At 46.2% G+C, this 19,873-nt stretch overlaps 1 protein-coding gene across 4 annotated transcripts in view; it reads left to right on the forward strand.

The window, feature by feature from the left end:
- Positions 1-4,192: 4,192 nt before the first annotated feature.
- actn4 (actinin, alpha 4) overlaps positions 4,193-19,873 on the forward strand; it is a 45,822-nt gene continuing 30,141 nt past the window's right edge. For 2 of the 4 annotated variants that reach the window (XM_036535946.1, XM_036535948.1), the window contains exon 1: positions 4,194-4,526. In XM_036535946.1, the coding sequence (XP_036391839.1) occupies positions 4,398-4,526 (129 nt within the window). In that variant the 5' untranslated portion in view covers positions 4,194-4,397. Of the gene's footprint in view, positions 4,527-19,873 lie in introns of all 4 variants that reach the window. The other 2 variants (XM_036535950.1, XM_036535947.1) reach the window with 2 other exon arrangements.

A 19,873-nucleotide genomic window follows, 5' to 3' on the forward strand; every position in this document is an offset into this window, starting at 1 on the left:
GCTGGGAAAAAGTTGAAGTTCCATTTTGTTTCATTATATTCCCCTTTTCTTCTCATTAAATTTGGCGTACTCAGCTGGTTACACATGCAGAGCTCTACACAGAATCGTATGACAGATTAGATGCATGATGTGAGTTGATGTATGAAACGTGTATTTTCATGCACCTTCCCTACTTCCTGCCTTTTTTTAATTGCAGTGTCTTCCACATTTATTCATACTCCTGACTAAATAAACACGTAATAAAAGAAAAAATGTTTACTATAATACTATAAATCTTTAATCTTAATAGCATAGCACAGAGCAATTTCACAAATACATTAACTTTCATTGTTTGTGAATATAACACGAGGATCACATTTATTCACATATTTATCTACTGTTTAAAACAAAACTCTTTAGCATTTTCAAAGATTTTATTTTAAACAAATATACAACAACATTTTGTTTATTGGAATTTGGACTGAAGCTTCTTACAGAGCTATATAGAGATATAAAACTATTGGACTACATAGAGAACTATATAGAGACACACAAAGGTTTCCTCATTCCCTGTGGAATAAAAGGAGGTAAACTACACAGCTGAGATTCATCAGTTAAATGCATTATGCTGATGAATGGCAGAGAACTCAATGAAGACTGCTAGTAAATGGTCATTGACAAAAAGCTTAGTCTCTTACCTCACTCTTCCCACTGTATTCATTATGAAGACATTAAAGGCTACTGAATGTATGTCAATTTTTCCATGGGCTGTCAGACAGGTGGCTTGGGACTCCTGTTTTGAGGTTACAAAGTGTCATAAGGAACCATTCAAATTTGTTGGCATAAATGTTACATTCACTGCTGATTTAAAAGGAAAAAAGTCTATTTTAAGCACAATCCACAAGAGAAGCAACTTGAATTTGTCAAACTACTTCCGAGCAACAATTGGACACATGTTTTATGGTCAGATGTAATGAAAAGTGAGTTTTTTGGACATGTTGATCAGATTCACATGTGGTATAAAAATGTGGATCTTATGTTGAGAGAGAACCCAATGCCAAATTTTGATATGCGATGACTGTGTGGAGGGGTTATTATGTTTTGGGGTTGTTCTTTTTTCTTTGGGTCCTGGTGCTCTTGCTAAAATTGATAGGGTTATGAATTCCAACACCTACCAGGACATTTTGGCCAAAAACCCGATTCCCTCTGCCAAGGTGTTCAAACTTTGCTGAAAACTGACAGTACAGTATGACGACGATTCAAAGCGTTCATCCAAGTCTACAAAGAAATGGTTAACTGAGCCCAGCTTCAGTAAAGTAGTGCCTATCCTCCAATGCCTACCCCCTTCACTGTGGTGCAACTTGTGTAATTTGTAGTGCCAAAACCTCAAAACACACTTCAGAAAGCGTCTTGTCAGTGTAATTAATGCTGGAAGAAGATTTATGAAATACTAATTAGAGGAATGTGAACAAATGAGACCCTTGTGCTTTCTGCAATAAAATCCATTATCTGTGAACAATATGACTCTGTGCAATGCTATTGTCATTAAAGTATAGCAACTGTATCATTGTTTACAGTATAAAAAATTACTAAAGCGTAATCTGTTACGTCAGAACATAATTGCATCCATGGTGAAGCATTGTGTAGCAATCTTACAATCAGCAAATGATAAATGCTTGGTTAATTTCATCTGGTTGTTCCATAACCACTCTACAAAGTGATTAAAAGTGTTTTTTTTTCTCAAATTCAATGAGTTGTGGGGACATTAAATAGTAGGTTACTCAGTCATGGTTGTGAAGCTAGTATGTGCTTTTAAATTGTGTAGAAGGTTGCAGAGATAGTAAGGCAGCTTTTGAATAATAGCCTTATAGATGAAGCCCTGCTTATAGGTAAGTAGGCCTACCTGTGCAATGTTATAGTAGGTGTGTCTCACCCAGAATTTGAATAAGCTACCATATAAGTATGTCACACAACCACCACTCCATGAAACCTGTGTATATCCCCTGTGATGTACAGATGAGGTTTGTTCCCAAATTCTACCTTTGCAATGGTATTCATTGAAATGGGAAGGTAGTGCAGCATGGTGTAGCTGGGCAATTTGGCAGAAGTTATTTTTTATGACTTTTTATGATTTTGGAATTTATGAAATTCCACTGGACAAAAATGGTGATTGGAACTTTTATTTATAAGGCTGTTCGATTCACAGCCAGTCTAAGGGACATACAAGGCCACGATGGCATGATAGGCTTGCTCTAATCTGAATGCTTCTCATTCATGAGCAGAAGAGACAGAGACACGGCCAGCAACACTGATTGGGCAAGTGATTTGGAATGTTTAGAGAAGTTCCATTCTATTTTAGATCCTCTCTGTCGGTATGCGTAAATATCTGCTTGGCAACGTCACACTTTATGATGTCCCTGGTGAATAATCAAAAGCGCATTCCAAAGAAACCGTAGTGGATTTTCAAGCAATTTCCTGTTACATCACTGTTACCAAATTTAAAACCATGAGTCCGTAAAGAGCTTATAACCTCTTATTAAATCAAGAGGAGAATCGCAATCAGGTGTTTCGTTTCGAAACTTTCGAAGACAAATACATTACACACGTTTAGTTCGTTTCAAAACAGTGCTGTCTTAGTGCAATATGTCCTAACCAAGTAATCAAAAGAATTATCAGAGTCACTGACATAGCGAAACAGATTTGAGAGAGGGTAAGCCGTTGTGGGCACATATTGATGGTTGCATGTTTATTTTTGATATATTAAACAGCCTCTTCTGGTTTGAACATATGAGCCACGGAATCAAACGACAACTGGTGGGCAATGAATGAAATAAGGAATGCTGTTGCTGATTTCAGATGGTTTGAATGTTACTGAAAAGAGAAGATTTTATTGATTTATTACAGTCGCAGACAAAATCAAATGTTTGGGAGACTACTTGCTTTCTTAGATCTTGTTCATATTTAGGCTATATTACATTTATCATGGCTGGGTAACTCAATTACATATTTCAACTTGTAGCCGAAATGTTGACCCCTGTCATGCAGACGGAGGCCTTTAATTAGGCTACAATTAGTCAGCCTACATCTCCAATGACACTTTGGAGGCAATATCGCATTTAACAGAGATACTACAGCATCACTGTTGACATTTTTATTGCAGTCATACATTTAAGTCATTTTAACTGGTCCATTTAAACAGCCCTTGAATATACACGGGGTCGTGCTAAAGTCAGACGAAATTGCTATAAATCAAGAAATCATTTGAAAGCATGCATACCAAACATCATCAAACATGAAAGCGACGAAAACGACTTACGTTCATCTATATGGCATGCCGACTCTCGCTGATGGTAATCAACAGCGACACACGACTGAAGCATGACCTACTTTATGCAATGTCTCAGCTATGTCAGCCCGACAGAGCCTGTGAAATTTTAATGATGGAAATACTGTACCTAATTTTGAAATTACAAACAACCTTTAGTCACATAATGCAAACATAAATGATACAACTTAAGACGTTTTTATGGTAAGAATCGACCCAATGACAGCTAACCCTTTCATTTAAAAATTAAAAAAGTGAAATAGGTCTACCAAGGGGGGGCTGTACAAAAGCATTGGCTGATCAATTATTCATGACGTAGCATAGCTTCCTTAATAATTTATTGAACACGCCTGTTTCCGATTCTACGGCTTTATGGCCTTGGTGGTTTTTCCATCAACCCATCCGTGATCATTTATGTAGCCTAGTAATTGTATGTAATTGTGCTTCTCTCATCGTATAATATTGAATGGGATCTTAACATCTGGTTGCAGGCTATTTTCCAAATTCTGCCGAATGTTGTAGACGTTATACGTTATACGGACACAACGGCAGCTTGTACAGCACAAGACTACACAAATTCAATGAATGTAAACCGATATAATGTGGATAGATCAGATCAATCCCAGATCATTACTGGTGCAGTAGGATGTTCAAGCATTTTATAGTAAATAGCCAACTTGTAATGATTTATTTGACATCAAAATAACATACTTTTCAGATGGAAATATATACGTGCTGTTACCTGTTGTTAACATATTCCGTTTACATGCTCTCTCCACGCTAAATTCAGGGAAGAAACCACTTCAGAAGGTATTGCATGTGCAGTTTGTTATAGGGGCGGGATTGTAAAATTAACATATCATCACATATTCATGACCTACATGGGCCTACCTTCTCATCTGGTGTGTGGGAGCGGCACGTCAGTATCGACTAACATCATTCTCTTCCCGGGCGGAGTGTGGATACTGTCAGAGCCCACACCGGATACTTTCTGACTGAGAGCCGAAAGCAGCGAGTTTGTAAAACGCCGCGACGGGGGCATCCCATTTTTTGTTTTAATTTTGAAGCAAACTAGTTCTCAGGTCTTGCTGAGATGGTAGATTATCACGCCGCAAATAACCAGCAGTATACCGCCGGCGGGCCGCCAAGCTACATGGAACAGGAGAATGACTGGGACCGGGACCTGCTTCTCGACCCGGCCTGGGAGAAACAGCAGCGAAAGGTAAAGGGAAGGGCGGGCTGCGCGGATTGGGAGAGGTCGGGGACTCTTGCGGGGCCTTGGCATCGCAAGTCGGCGGGTGGATTGAATAGGACGCATAGGCTACCTGGGCCCCATAGCTAACAACATTCTTTCTGCAGTGCAGTTGTGCAGAGACAATACCCATGCAATGCTTTTGTGCATAGGAGCGAAACGGCCACCGGAAAACATGCCATCTCCCCTTCCCCATTAGCTATCCAAAAAGAGAGCCGACTGGCTGTAGTATAAAACATCGAATTTTTGGTGTAAGATTTTTAGCAAGCGTAGCGGGCTGGAAGTGGGCTGTATGTGATATGGCGTTTTTATCGCAATATATTTTAAGGCAATCTAATTCAATTTAGCGTTCTGTTAAACGTGCAAGGTGCAAACGGTGATGAGGTGTCCTCGAAGTTTAGTCCAGCTGTGTCGGGTCGAAACAAACATGTCTAACGTTGGGTTTTTTGACAAAGACGTGTTCTTTTAGCTAGCCAGCTAACGTTAGCTATAACGTTCGTTTTGGCTGGGTTGCATTACGGCTAACTTTGATGGCTTTGGTTAAAAAAAGATCCAGCAACTTATTGAATATAAATTCTACTCCGGTTTTGGCCACGTATCCTAAATGTCTAGAAAAGAAAAAAAATCTGAAGTAATTTCAAGGTTGCTAACGTTAGCTTGTTAACCCAGCCGAGTAACACGAATGGTTTAAGGTGGAATTTTTGTGGCAGGTTAGCTCACCAAATAATTTGCATTCTCTATGGCGAAGTGGCAACATACCAAGCATTACTTTACATCAGATTATTGCTTGACTAAGCGTTACGACTGTCAGCCTTCATTGCCTGGGCGATTGATGCAAATTAATGCAGCTTCCTTACTTATACAGAATACCACCTTGGAATGCACCGCAAACTAGGGGAGGTCAAAGTCTCCGCCGAGCCGAAAATAATTAACAAGGCGTAAGTTGTCGCAGTCCCAAAACATCTAAGTAGGTTACTTACTTGAAGATTGCAGCTATGTCAAACCACATAGCACAGATGTTGAGCCAGTTTAGCTAGTTAGCCACGTGTGGTCTTTTTTTTTTGGATCAGACCACATAACTAATTGGGGGTATGACTTGTGCTCATTGATTTTTGGGAAAGACGTTTGGATCCAACGGCGAATATTTTCGGCATTAACACCCCGCATTGCCTCATGCTGCTGCCCCTCGTGCCTCCTTCGGTGTCCGTGCGTGTGCTGCAGTATCGCACCTTCACGCGGGTGTGTTTTTTATCACGTCTGATACGTGTCTCATCTGAGGAAATGATGCTTCCCGGCCGTGGAATAACCGGCTGTCAATGAGTTAGTCGAAAGGGTGAAAAGTCTCTTGCGCATAATTTCTTGGCCTCCTATACCGCGCCTGCCCACGGGACGTGATTCGTTTGTCACGTATGAAGGCCCGATCAAGTTTAAGTTAAATAACAAGGTAGCGCTAGACGGGAGGAGTGTTATTGGCTTGTTTGGTTTCATTTTGTTACGCTTGTTGAACTCGCATGCATACATTTTTGGTGATCGCACAGTGAACGTATTGGTTTTGTCGGTCCAAATTCCATACTACACGTATGTTGTCTGATTTATGTTTCTTAGACAAACTAGAACTGATCACCAGTGCCATTCGGCAGTCCCAAGTTGTGGAAACAAGTCAAGAATTGATTAACCTTTATAAAAAGAGTATATATTTTTTCTCATTCAAACCCACTTGGAGGTATTAAATCAGAACTGATAAGTTTGATAAGTCTGAAATGATTAATCCATTTCTGGAGGGCATGTGTCAGAATACTGTCTTAGTCTCAGAAGCAGTCCAGCACCTTTGACCGCAGGATTTGTAAAATGGTGTGTAAATCAACACAAATGTTTGTGTTTGGGGCCCTTTGACAGCTGGGTGCTGGATTTTTTTCTTTCCCTCTTTAAGATCACAGAAGGGGTACACGTTTTCTATCCCTTCAACTTAACCATGAAAATGTGCCGCAAATTGAAAGCAGCTTCCACTCCAAGCAAAATGTGGAGACCAACGGTGCTTTGAAGAACAATTTGACGAGAGTTTGTAGATGAGGGGGCAAAAGTTTGTGCTGAAAATGCAGATCTTTTCATACAAGTGAAGACGTTGAATCCTGCCATCAGGAGCTGTTCTTGTCAACTGTCACATGTCTGTCAGTTCACCTTCAAATCCTTCTAGCTCTGGCTGCCAAGCGAGTTGTGCTCTTACACTGTCTGTCTGCCTTATCAGATGAAGCTACTGCAGATGACTCTTGATGAGTTAATTGATTCTATTCTGGACCTGGCGGAGGTTCAAGGCCTGCGCTGCTCCGACAGTTGACTGTAAACATTCGCACTAGAGCGGCTTGCACGCTCGCCGCTGTCCGCCGCGCCCGTGACAATCGACAGAGGGCTGAACGCAAACCCGGAGAAAGCTTAACTTGCCTTTATCGGTGTGTAATTAAGTGGAACGAAATGCGATAATATTCATCGAGGATTTACGACCAGAGGGCAGCCTAAATCGGAGATTTGTTCCCGTATCAAGCTGTTCTTTGTCACGCCGGTTGCTCGGTGCCCTCTTTAGGTGCGCTATCATGCCGGCCCATTTAAGGAATCAGTGTACATGCAAATCGAATGATGGTGTTTTAGCAACAGAGCTTTGCATCGCCACAGGGCAGCACTGATAGAAAGAGATGTGATAACGTAATATAAGATGGTCAATAAAAGTTTTTGAATATGCAGATAAATATTCAAATCTTAGTAGGGTGGTGGAGTGCAAGCATTCACTGTAATAACTTTGGTTTTGTGAGAGCATGGGGCATTGGCCCTTGCTACCTACTTGGTTACCGATTGTTAATTTATTATAGTTCAGTACCTCTTGCAGTATACTTTCAAATCCTAAAGATTCTGAAATACTATCCTGAAAAGTTATGAATTTCTGCAGATCCCTGCAAAGTGGAGATCTGTTCATAAGAACTGATGAGACTTCTTATTTTCACATATTAATTTCCCGTTTATTCCACAGTGCTGAGATGCTTTAAATTCCGTTTGCACTTGCCTGCTTGTTGTTGACAGGCTCATTCTGTTTTGACAATAGAGCCCAGCGCCCCGCCCTGTCGCAGCGTGCCACAATCGGCTGGATGCTTTGAGTAATTGAACGGCATCCCAGTCTGCCGTGCCATGGCTGCCGGAGCCACTTTTTGTGTCGCTTTGGATCGGGAGCATGGGGCAGTTTGTGCACTTTGCACTTTAAAAAAAAAAAAAAAGCTACCTCCGGTTCTTGTGCACATTGACAGTTGGAGTCGTGCCATTCACGGTCGGTTGGTTGTTTAGATATGTGGGCTGGGCTTACACGGCCATGCAAAGAGAGGACCTAACGTAATCACCAGCGCAGGGCCCCCCTGGCCACCTGTGTCACCTGACGGGGTGGAGGGGGCTGTTGGTTGGGTTACGGCTCCTCCCTTAAACGGAGTTGTTTAAATGTACAGTGCTAAAAGCTAGCCTGGGGTTGCATTCCAAAACGCTCCCTCTCCCGCTTGATCTCTGTTCTGTGCTACTACAAGCCAGCGCTTTGCTTGACGCGTTGAGCACTGATCTGAGATCAGCAGAAGGGAGCGGGGGATGAGAGAGAGAGTATTTTGGAATGTAACCCGGTGCTCTTGCTTTTGTAACTTTCAGAGAGAAAAGATTCCATTTCGGCTTATTATAGCTCGCGGTAGCTGGGAAAGGGGTGGGGGGGAGTGTGTGATTTTTTTTTTTGCCTGACTGACTGAAGGGGGTTGCAGAATTGCAGGGTCGCAGATGTGGACAGCGCAGGGGGGTGGGAAAAGACTCCGGGGCAATCCGCCACTGCCACATATTGAAGGGTTCACGGGGGCGTCGGCGAGCGCATCCCCTCTTTGAAGTGGCGAGGGGATGCGGCCTGCGTGTTTTTGTGTCAGGGACATCGCTTACGCTCGGTCTCCTCGCTCCTCTGTCACACCGCTCCGGTTCCAGGGGAGAAGGGAGCGGTCAGCGAGAATGTGCCATCGAATAACTGTGGGTAGAGGGGAAGGCCTGCCAAATGGGGCGATGTGATTGTCTGTGTCCATTGAGGACGTGCAGATGCTGTGGTGTGTATCACTAGGACAGGTTGCCATGAGGTATTTTTTTAGCTGGCTCTGTGGCTGTGGCCTGCTCTTATTTGTTGTATTTAGTCCACATGTGCTCAGGCTAAAACCTGTTATGGCCTGTGGTAGGTGGCAGGTTGATTTCCTTTACTGGTTCCATGAATAACCTGAGACATTAGCCGGGGGTGGAGGGGAGTCCCTGTGGACTGTTGTCATTGAGGGCGTATTTAGGCCTATGTGTTGGAGTTGGCTGAGTGCCGCAAGCCCGAGTTTCTGTCCGTTTGACTGCGTCAGCAGCTGTAGGCCGTGGTATCCGTGCGCGATTAGGGGGGTCTATGTGCGAGTGTTTGCGATCCAGCCCCGGTGCTCTGAACGTTCGGAGGCAGCCCTGTCTGAGAATGGAATGTGCACTGAGGTACGGCGGTGTCAGCGGAGCGGGGGAGGGGCGTGTACCGGAGGGTTGGGGGGTGGGTTATTTTCGTTTGGAGGGGAAGTGAGTTTTTCCACATAGCAGAGAAATTGCAGTGTGGTTTTGGCCTTCGGGGGGTGGGGCGGGGGGCAGTAAGTGTTGTTCCTTTTCAGTAAACAAAATTCTCCCTCTGCCTGCATACGTACATCATTTAGCCAATCAGCACTGTGGACACTGCACTGCTGGGGCCCCTCTTTGTGTGTGTGTGTGTGCTTGCATGTGCATGTTGGCGAAATCATCACTGACACCACAGTGTGAGAAAGGCATCAGACCACATTATTTTTGACAGCGGTGAGCGGTAGTTGAACTTGTCTACCTGTGGTGTGAAGCCCCTGTGTTGCTGAGAAGTCAGTTTGTGGAACGTGTTTTATCCGTGGCTTGTTAAACCTTTATCATGGCTGTTCTAAGCCGCATTTCTTATTACGACTTTTTTGAAAAGATGCTGGAGCTGCTTGTGTTTTTTTTCTTTCATCAGCATGGTCACTGTATGTTTGTCCAGGACTCATGCTTGTGTGTGTATGAACAGCAAGTCCCTTTTGTGAGCTCTCTGTACCTTTCTTTGAGGCAGAATTATAGTCACCCCATTTGGAATTTGAACAGATAATCTTATGGGTATCCTCTAGAGTCTGCCCAAAAGCAGGGATCTAGAAATGACCAATCCACCCACGATTCCAGCCCTAACCTTTTTTTTTGGGGGGGGGGGGGGGGGGGGGTACTTTGGAGGCACAACCCATCTGTAGCCATTCACTTCCTCCAAAGGCCAGTATTTGCTACTCTGTTCAGAGCCTCAGTCCGTGCAGTATTGCACTGACATCCTGTTCTTCACCAAGCCTCATTTGTTAAGCCCACTTGCAGGAAGTCTGTTTCATGCCTGCACACAGCACATGGGGAGCCCACATTGGAAAACGGGTGTGTTGGTGGGGGAGGGGGGGGGTGTATGCGTGCCTGTCATCCTAATGACTTAGTGAGAACATTTCTGGTTCTACCGGATACTATCACCCGCGCACGTGTCCTGAGGTGCAGGACAAGTCTGAAAATGTGCGTGGATATGTGACAGTTGACTTGCATGGATATTTTGCTTTCCTTGGAAGCGCAGTTAGCGTCAGAGTTGGCTACCACACTGCCCTCAGTCTGTTTGTGAAGGCCTGTTTAAGGCGGTTGATCGCCCTTCTCATGTCTTTAAGGCAAATGGTTGAATTGTGATTGGGCCTCAGAGCTGGAGTGACAATGCAAATGTAAAGAAATGAGCCTGGAACCGGAGGAAGGCGCAGAAAGGCCACACGCAGACACGTGTCTGAGACCCAGGAGAAAGGCGTCCTGTCTGAATGTTAACTCAAACTGAAAGACACTGTGGTGAGTGAGTCAAGGTAGCATCAGTATTTAGACCAGGCGCCTCGGTCATGCTGCCCTTAGATGAGTTAGCTGGAGTGTGCTGTCATTAGTCAGCCTTTTTCATAAAGGCACTGAGTTTCACTTTACTGTGTCCTGAAGCGGATTCTGCATTAAAGTGTAAGTCTGCGGTCGCTCTTGCCAAGAGCTGCAGTCGGTCTGCTACTTTGGGTCTGAATTGGTAAGAAGAAAAAGACTGTTCATGCGTGTTGTTCGAGACACATTGCAGACTAAATTAACAGGCAACAAGCCATTTGTTGCTTTGTGACATACTATGTAATAAGTCACAATTTCACTCTTTGTTGACCTATACGAATTCACCATTTGTATATCTGTGTAATGTCACAGTGGAAACTACCCATACGAAATTCAAGAAATGATATGACCTCTGCCCTTTTTACCTGGACCATACAGTGTCTCATTTAAGGAACACCAGTGGAGCGTGTTGCAAGCGGTTCCTCTCCTCAAGGGCTGGAGTTGCAGTCAGTGTTGCCACCAGCAAAGGTTGGGCAACTCAGTTCCTGATCGAGCCTGTTTCTCAGTGGTTTTGTGTGTCACTAAACTGCAAGTAACAGATCGCACAGCACACAAGGTGACTGGTTGTAATTAAACCTAATAATTGATTCACTGAAGTGAACGACAGTTTTGGCTGCAGACACCTTAGATGGGTGCTGAGCGGAGAGGCTTGCTGGTTCTCACCATACACAGCAAGACTGACTCACTCTCTGGGAGTCTGGCTGGAAGAGGTATCAGACAGCCTGTGTGTACCTTCTGGTTTCCAAGCCCATAGTCCCCCCCCCCCCCTTACACACATACAACCCCCGCCAGCTTCCCTGCCAATAAAAGAAGGAAAACCGGCTTTATCGCCGCGCTCCCTCATAAACACCACTCGTCCTGGTGCTGCCCCTCCACTCCCACCTGGCCTAATTGGCCATGTGGTTTAAATCGCCTGCGAGTGCATGCTTTGCAAGGCCTTTAGAGGGGAAGTTGTTGTAGATGCTGTGGAAGAGCTTCTGTGGGAACCCAGGTCCTCCTGAGTGAGGTAGGGGTTCTTCAGTTGTCCTGAGTTCAGGTCAGATGAATTCTGGGAATTGTGCCTTGGAAAGCGGTTTCTCCCAGAAGAATCAGCCTCCCTCTCCCACCGAATCCACTGCAGTGCAACATCGGCGCTCTGTCTGCTGCAGCTGCTTCTCCTCACATCCACGCTGCAAGGAGTCGCTCGTAAACTAATCCGAAGCGCTCGGTCCGTGTCCGTCCAATGGCAGCCGCAGTGTGACCGCTTAAAGCAGTGGATCTGTCATGACTAGACAAACACTGTTAAAGGATCACTACGTAGGGCCTGTCCCTCTACCTTTCCCTAATCTCCATAGCACACTTCAGCTCATCATCTGTTGTTGCCTTTGTTGTGCGTTTCCAGCTGGCGGCACCTTCCTATAGGAAAGCATGACCTCATTTCCCCAGCAATGACAAGCGCACTTCCAGACAATGGAAACCGCCTCGCTGCCCCCAGCTGTTTTGCAGTGTTGCTAGTCTGCTGCTAATGTGGAGCTATGGGGTGGCGTGCTGTAATAACTTCACTCTGAACACCTCCTGCTCTTTGGCTGCAGATGTAGGCATGTTGGGAGGCGCTGGCGTGGTGCGCGGCTGTCTTTAGGTCACTATGGAGGGAGTGGGGATGGGGGGGCCGGTGCTGGGCGCAGGGCTCCATCACACAGAAGCCTGACGATGGCAACAGATGTGGCTTTGCCTCTAATGAGGATTGGAGCTCCCTGTGAGATTCCTCTGCTGCGGATTCTCCCCAGCTGATTAAAAGGGGGCAGATGTGTCGCTGTCCAACGCCCCCCAGTCCCCCCATCTGAGCCCCCCAGTCCCCCCATCTGCTGCACAACTGCAAATGTAAAGGTGCCCCCAGTGTATCGTCTCATCCTTCATTCCTTTGTGCAGATGGCCATTATGTCTTCCCTGTCGATACTCCCCCCCTCCCTCCATGTGTGACAGATCCTTATCTGAACCGCTTTCAGTTGTTTGACAGTTGGAGATGCTGAGATTCATCTGAATGGCTGGTTTTCCCCGAACAGGTTTTCCGCCTTGGGATAAAACAGGAGCGGATGCTTTGAAAGGAGAACCTCCAGAACCATTACCCACCAGAATATTCACACAGGGCTCGGGACAGGAGAAATGAGGCCTAGTACTGTCAGTCATATTCCTGTGACAACAGAACATTGCATGAACCAATGTGCGGTTATTTTGTAATCTGTCTTGAGTTTTTCATTGTGTTTTCAGGGGTTCTAGGTTGCACTCTCGGACATCACACTCAAGTAACTTGATACACCCCCCCCCCCCCCCCCGTTAAGCCCTGCCTGAGTTGTGTGTCTCAACCATTTTCGGTGGCCTTGGCTTCCTCCTCTGTGGCAAGATACTGCCCTCTCTCCTGTAATGAGAGGAAGAGAATTTAGATGTTCCCACACTGTTCTGCTGAAGTGTCCTTCTGATGATAAAAGCCCCCTCTCAAGCGGTTGATTGTTCTCCTTTAAAAGCCAGTTTCTCTTTCATTATTGAAAAGCTCAGCATTGTAATAGGAGCTGCGTAAAGCCCTTTCCACACACACGCGCGCACGTATATGTGCACACCTTTCGTCACCTTCCGTCAAGACCGTGAACTCCAGCAGCGGAGCAGGTCAGGTCTCCTGGTCAAATATTTGCTACTCGCCATGACCGCTGAGACAACAGGGGAGCCGCACGGCTTCAAAGTTCCAACACGACGCCCTGGAAGCAAAGAAAATAATGATCAGTTAGTCATGCGCTGAGTAACTTCACACACTGTCCTCACCCGTTTATTTGCACGTCATGGCTTCACTGCCAGCGGAAAATCCTTAGGCGCTCAAGTGCACTAGCCCAGACAAGAGCAGATGTTTATTTGGGAACTTATGCTGATATGTATTTTTTTCTTTGTTTGAGTAATGTAGTCATTGTATGTTCTTCCTAGTGCTAATAAGTCAGTGTAGATCACAGTGTATTTGGACCCCCAGGTGGTGATCCGTTACAGAAAACTGGACTCTGTTATTTTGGCCTTAGTGTTGTCTGGGGTTTTCCAGGGATAATGTCTTTCAGGCTTGTAAGCCAGCGCTCACACAGATGTACAGTCAGTCAGTCTTGCCGGATGGGCGGATTAGGCAGGTCGTAGTTGAGGCATACAGGCAGACTGACAGCTCGACCGAGATTGTGCCAGTCTGACAAACCCCCCGGCAGATGTTGGGGTTGGACTGACAGGAACAGCTCCACAATGGAGACGGTCAGTCAGACACTCATCTCCCCCCACCCCCTCTCTGTCGCTGTGTGGGTGAAATCCCAAGAAATGGAGCTGCTTACATGTTTGTAGTCAGTTAGTCACGCCTAAAGGTATGTGAGGGCTCGGGAGCATGTTGTTAGCATGCGGTCATGATCAAATTCAAACGCTCTTTGTCAGCAATAGAAATGCAGCAATTTTACAACAGCAGGTAATACTGCCTAGCGTACACACCCACTCAGGATGCCACATTGGATAGGGTAGTCTCAGGCAAAGAGGAAATAGTAATACTGAGTCTTTCTCTGGAGGAAAACCCACCCCTGTCTTTTGGTGTTAATCACTGCCAGTTGCAGCGCATCTGAACCTGTTGGAGCTGTCTGGGGCGGAAACCCCGCGGATGCAGAGGCTGTTAGCGTTAGCGCACTGAAATGCCGGCCAGCAGGGCAGATGCTCAGTTGCTGAACTTGTAAAATCAGTAGCCTTTGTGCTCTTGGGACTGTCCCTTTTGTAGCAGCTTGCTGCTCAGGTTTTTCAGCAGCGCCCCTCTAACAGGGGCCCCAGGCGGTTGGACTGAGCCTCTCGTCCCTGCTGAAAGCAGGTCTGCCGTGAAGCGGCGCTGCTGCCGTGGGCGCTGCCAGGCCGAGGTCACCACCGCAGCGAGCTGGCCTCCGCCGGCTGTGAGCCGGCTGCATGCACGCAGCCTCCCCACTGAGACGTGAAGGAGGGCCACTCCATCTCCCCTGGGCCAGTTTAAAGAGGAAGGAAGGAAGGCACTGTGGGTTTTGTGGTTTCTCCTCGCTCTCTAACAAGTTTTGGTCTTGTGAGAAGTAGAGATGTTCATTTCTACATGAAGTTGTTTGTGTGCGGGGGCTGCAGATACTGTAGAAGATGACCCTGGGAACGTTACCCTTGACCAGGCCTGTTAATGCGTAAGCCAGCCTCTCTGGACCGTGGTGGGCTGGGAGTGGAGTAACTTGTTGTCCCGGCGACATTCCTGCTGCCAGCTCACTAGTTAAGAGGCCTCCCAGAGAGCAGCCTTTGCTGCTCTCTGTTTTTAGGGTTGGCTGGCTTTGATGCATGTCTTCCTTTGGAAGGTCTTTTTTTCCTCTGAGTCATGAAGCTACGGGCCTTCTGACTCACCCATACACAGCTAGGAAGCGGAGTAGACATCACTCTCCACAATCTCCTCGAATCTAAATTAAACCCCCAAAGGCAATTTTTTATGAAAGAAATTGTAAACAAAGAGGTCTCTGTGCAAGACGTAATGATATTTCCTCCAGAAGCTGCTTAATGTGGTCTCTGAAGACAGCAGTCAGTAATTTGATCTCCATTTCAAAACGGGCAACTCTGCAGACACCCAAGCATAAGGCCTGCACATCTTCGGTCGGGGTCCTTTCGGAGATTTCATGCATCTGGTAGCAGGGGTGGTTTTTAAGACGCAGCTGCATTTCACACCTCAGGCTATGATCACCTCTCACTTCCCTCAGATGAACAGATTGGTCATAGAAGGGCTTGAGGTACAAACCTGTGAAAAGAAGGTGCAAACTCTTCTGTATCGAGGTGTTGAGAGGCCCGTGTTTTGCTGCGCGGCGTGTTGAACTGCCTTTGAGGGGAAGTGGCTGGCTTCCAAAGGGAAAGTGGACATGGCTGGTCTCACACAGCGCCTCCGTCTACCCCCCTCAAAGGGAGGATCCCCGCAGCGGTCCAGAGGGGAGCCGGTGCAGCATTATTAAAGTCATTTAGAGCGGATTACCCCCACAGCAGGCCCTGTAATCTCACTCACCTGCTCATTTGGGACCCCCCCCTCCATCCCCGTGTCTGAAGCCCTCCTGCCTCCAGACGAGTGGCTGGCACGAATGCCCCCCCGCCCCAGCACTCACCCCCCTGTCCGGACAGCTTTGTGGTATTCTTGCAACACATGTGGAGCGTTGCTGCAGCATTATGGGCAGGGTCAGCGCCGTTCCTCTTTATTAGAGCCTGGCTTGGCGGTGCGGGCTGCGGCAGAGACAGAGATCCTGCCCCAAGTCATTCTGGGAGCTGTTGAAGAGCGATCCCACATGCCACCGAGGCCTTTCCGAACGGCGAGCTTCAGGGTGCTCGCACCACATCAGATGAGCTTTTTGAACGCCCGCCCCCCCCCCCCCCCTTCCACCGTCCCTCCGAAAAACATGTTGTGCAAGCCTCTTTACAAAGAGAAGACTGACGGCCACATAATGAAGAGGGTCCCTCCCCCCTGTGGTCGGCCCGAGCGTCTCTGTGGCGAGGAAGAGGCTCGGGACTGCAGGTCTGCGCAGGCTGTGTCTTTCAGCGAGGCCGTAAGAGGCCTTATTCAGGCCGCTATCTGTGCGCCTGGCTACCTGCAGTGTGTGTGTGTGTGTGTGTGTGTGTGTGTGTGTGTGTGTGTGTGTAGATAGAACCATGTGTGTAGGTGACCTTGCATGTTACAATGGCTAGTTGGGCAATTCCTGCTTGTGTAATGGCTGTGGTGCATGTGTGTTTGATTGTGTGCGCTGTGTGTCCCAGACAGGTTGGGGGGGGGGGGGGAGCTGTGATTCTTTCTGGAATGTATGGGGGGAGGGGCTGGGTGGGGTGTCCTCCAGACCAGAAGCACAAAGCACACAGGAGCAAGTGACATCCCCTTTGTGATTGGACAGTTTCTGTTTGAGTCTGCTGTTCTTTTACATCTCGCTGTGCCCATCAAGACGCACGCTTGCACACGAGGCTGGAGCTGCGTCTTGGGCCACGTTTGGGACGACACCCCTTCTTCGTCCTTCATACACATCAGAAACATCCATCTTAAAACTGCTGGTGGTTTCTGCGCTTTTTGTGTGGGCCCTCAGAAGCACCCTAGATATACCCTGTTGCACCATGTATTTAAATGGTAGCTTTCTGTTTATCAGGCTGTCTTGGAGCCCTTAGGGAGCAGAGGAGTGTGCTAAGTTTCTGAACACCAGCAGGGCTCAGGGTGGCGGTTTCTGAGCTTCTACAACAGCACAGCAACCTCTGCTCAGGCGTCCGATTCACCAGTGTACTTCCTGCTTAGGAGCCCTCCTCACAGGAAAGAGTCGCATTACACATTCTTCTCCCTTTAAACAAACAAGCAGCCACCATACGTAAATGCCGCGCGACGGCATTGCATTGTAATTTCAGGGACATTTTTTTTTTCCGCCCTTTCCCCAGCCTGAGGTAGGGGGGTGGGGGTGTGGCTGTTAGCAGGTGCTTAGAATTCGCTCCTGTGGGGGGTGTGCACCTTGTGGGCCGTTACATCATCGCCATAGTGACAGTCGGGCCGAATGCGTTTCCTTATAAGGAGAAGTGTGCGAGAGACTGCGAGAGACAGGAAGAGGCAGTTAGGGCAACAATGCTGCCGACTGGGCTGGCCTGCCTGTCTCGTTTGGGCACATTGTCTGAGAAGCTCTCTCTCTCTCTCTCCCTCTCTCTCTCTCTCTCTCTCTCTCTCTCTCTCTCTCTCCCTCTCTCTCCCCCCATCTCTTCCCCCTCTTCAAACTCTTGTCCTCCTTTCATCAGCTCTCTTTCTTTTCAATTCTTCCATCACCAGTCTCTTTCCATCTTTCAGCCTAGCCCCCCCCCCTTTTTTTTCCTTCTGTCCCAAAGGCCTTTGATTGAGCTTGACACAGTTTGTGCTTTTCTCTGAGTTCCTCTGTTCATTAATGTGCAAATCTCAGCTGTAAAAAGGCCTGCTATGGTTCTCATCGGTGTGTGGAACTTTTCTGACAGAATAATTTTCTAACTATAATTTTAACTTTTGAATAAAAAAAAAATTACCCAGTTTAATGGCTCTTTTTACTGCTGCCATAGTTTTGCCTGTTTGATTGGTTTCGCTTGAAATGACTTGAGGATATGCTGCAGTAACCCAAAAAAAGCCTGTGGTTGCTGGAGTAACGGCAGCTTAAATATAGTATTTATACCAGCAAGAGCCAATATGTGCCATACGGAGTAATCACATATTTTATATTAAAGAACCAGGCACATTGAGTTCAACACACAAAACACCTTTGGTTAATGGCACAGAAAGCTTTGCTGTGATAGATAATAGGGGTGGAACCAAATATCGATACAGGAATATATCGTATTACTTCCTCTTGTGATATGTCATCGATACACTGGCGCCAAATATCAATATTTTTATTAAAACATGCAGGCGCTCTAAATGGATTCTGCCGCCAATTGGACTTACCAGAGTCACTACTTCATGATTCCTCATGGTGGCGCTTATCAAATGAATGAGGGTAAACTTGCGGTGAAGAAATGCACACAACTTCTCTTTCTCAGTTCTCCCTGCAAGACCTGTACAACTCAATTTCAGTAAGTACCGCTGACTAAATGGTTTGGATGGCAGAGACTGTTGTTTTATATAAGTACGTAGCTTCAGTTGAGTAGTTAGCCAACTTAGCTAGGTAGCTCCTACTTACAAAATTGTCTAAATTGAAAGGTACTTTACAATTATATTGCTAGTATTCTGTGTGATTAGGCATTTAAACAAAATCTCCCTAATATTATCCAAAAAACAGAAAGTGGTTAAAGCATCACAGTCTCGGCTCAAATTCGTTGTTGGTTCCTGTTAGCAGTTACTTAACTAATGTTACCTAGTCTTTTCCCTGACCACCCTGAACGTAGTTCCAGACCTACACCCTGGTGGTACTAGCTAGCTAACGGCTAGCTCGTGAATTTACACTGTTACGTTGCATAATCCTTAAACTTGCAAATGTTCATTTCAGTAATTTATTTTATGGTTAATTTGATGACCTATTAGCTATGTTATTATTGGACAACTGATGGCCATAAAGCTGTAACAACTGTAGGATCAACTAGCTAGCCAGCTAACGTTTCTTAGCTGGGAAAGTAGTAACGTTATGCAATTTAAAGAGGAAAAATATATCTTATATACTTACGACTGTCAAGTCGGCCAACCAGTCCGTCATCAACACACATCGGTTGTTGCATACGGTGATTGTCACGTTGAATTTTGCTGTTCACTTTTCACTATATAAGGATGAGCAGCAATGCTTAGGGCTTTCTGTGGTTTTTGTCTTCCCTTACAGTTAGCCAACCTCCCAGCTCCTCAAAACTAATTTGAACTGCGGCTTGGCCTCGGAAACGCTCGGAAACGCTTCTTCATGCTCACGATCGTCCACACACCATCACTGCATCAGTGGAGACCAGAGAAAGGGTGTATTCAGTAAAAAACAGTTTTGTACTGATGGTGTAGGGTTGTGTAGCGCTCGAATACGGAAACTAGACTGAACGATGTAACCATTACAAGCCAATCCAGGTAATTCATGACACACAGGAGCTTGTCATCAATGTGTCCCTACAAGAAATAACGGAGCTAGCTGATAATGGGAAAAACATGACCTAGCTTGTCACCTAGCCTAACCACTGCATTTCAGTACACATGGAGGCCATACAGAAAACATCTAATGTATAATATAGAATGAACTCATGACTTGAATGTAATGACTGTAATTGCCGCAAAATATCTAACACAATGGCTGCATTTTCCGACGCCTTCCGGAGTTTCATTTGCGAAGTTTAGATAATTCATTGTCAAATTCTGTGAAACTGACACCACAGTGCTGTGAATAAATACACAATTCCTGCTTTTTGCCTTTTTAGGGGTATTTTTTCTTCTTCAGTTACACAGATATCGTGATGTATCGTAGATGTCTTGCAGTGTATCGAGCATCGCAGAATCGCTGTATCGTGATACCATCGTTATCGTGGCCAACATATCGTGATAGTATCGTATCGTGAGTTACTCTGTGATTCCCACCCCTAATAGATCATACGGAATGAGTTGGATAGCCAGTGGTGCATTGCATTGAATGTGTGTGATGTAGATGACATTCCTCTGGCCGTGGGGCTCTGAGCTGTCTTAGCCCGTTGTAAGGTATGCTTTAATGCCTGAGTAATGCGGTGTGTGACAAAACTGGAGCAGACAAGGTGTGTCGGCAGCGTACTGACCCAATAGGAATGCCAGGAATGAAGACCGATAGCAGAAAGGTCACGCCGCCGCCACTGCAAACAGGACCGAGGATTCTTGGATTGCC

Source organism: Megalops cyprinoides, chromosome 9 (genome assembly GCF_013368585.1).
Source record: "Megalops cyprinoides isolate fMegCyp1 chromosome 9, fMegCyp1.pri, whole genome shotgun sequence".
Taxonomy (NCBI): Eukaryota; Metazoa; Chordata; class Actinopteri; order Elopiformes; family Megalopidae; genus Megalops; species Megalops cyprinoides.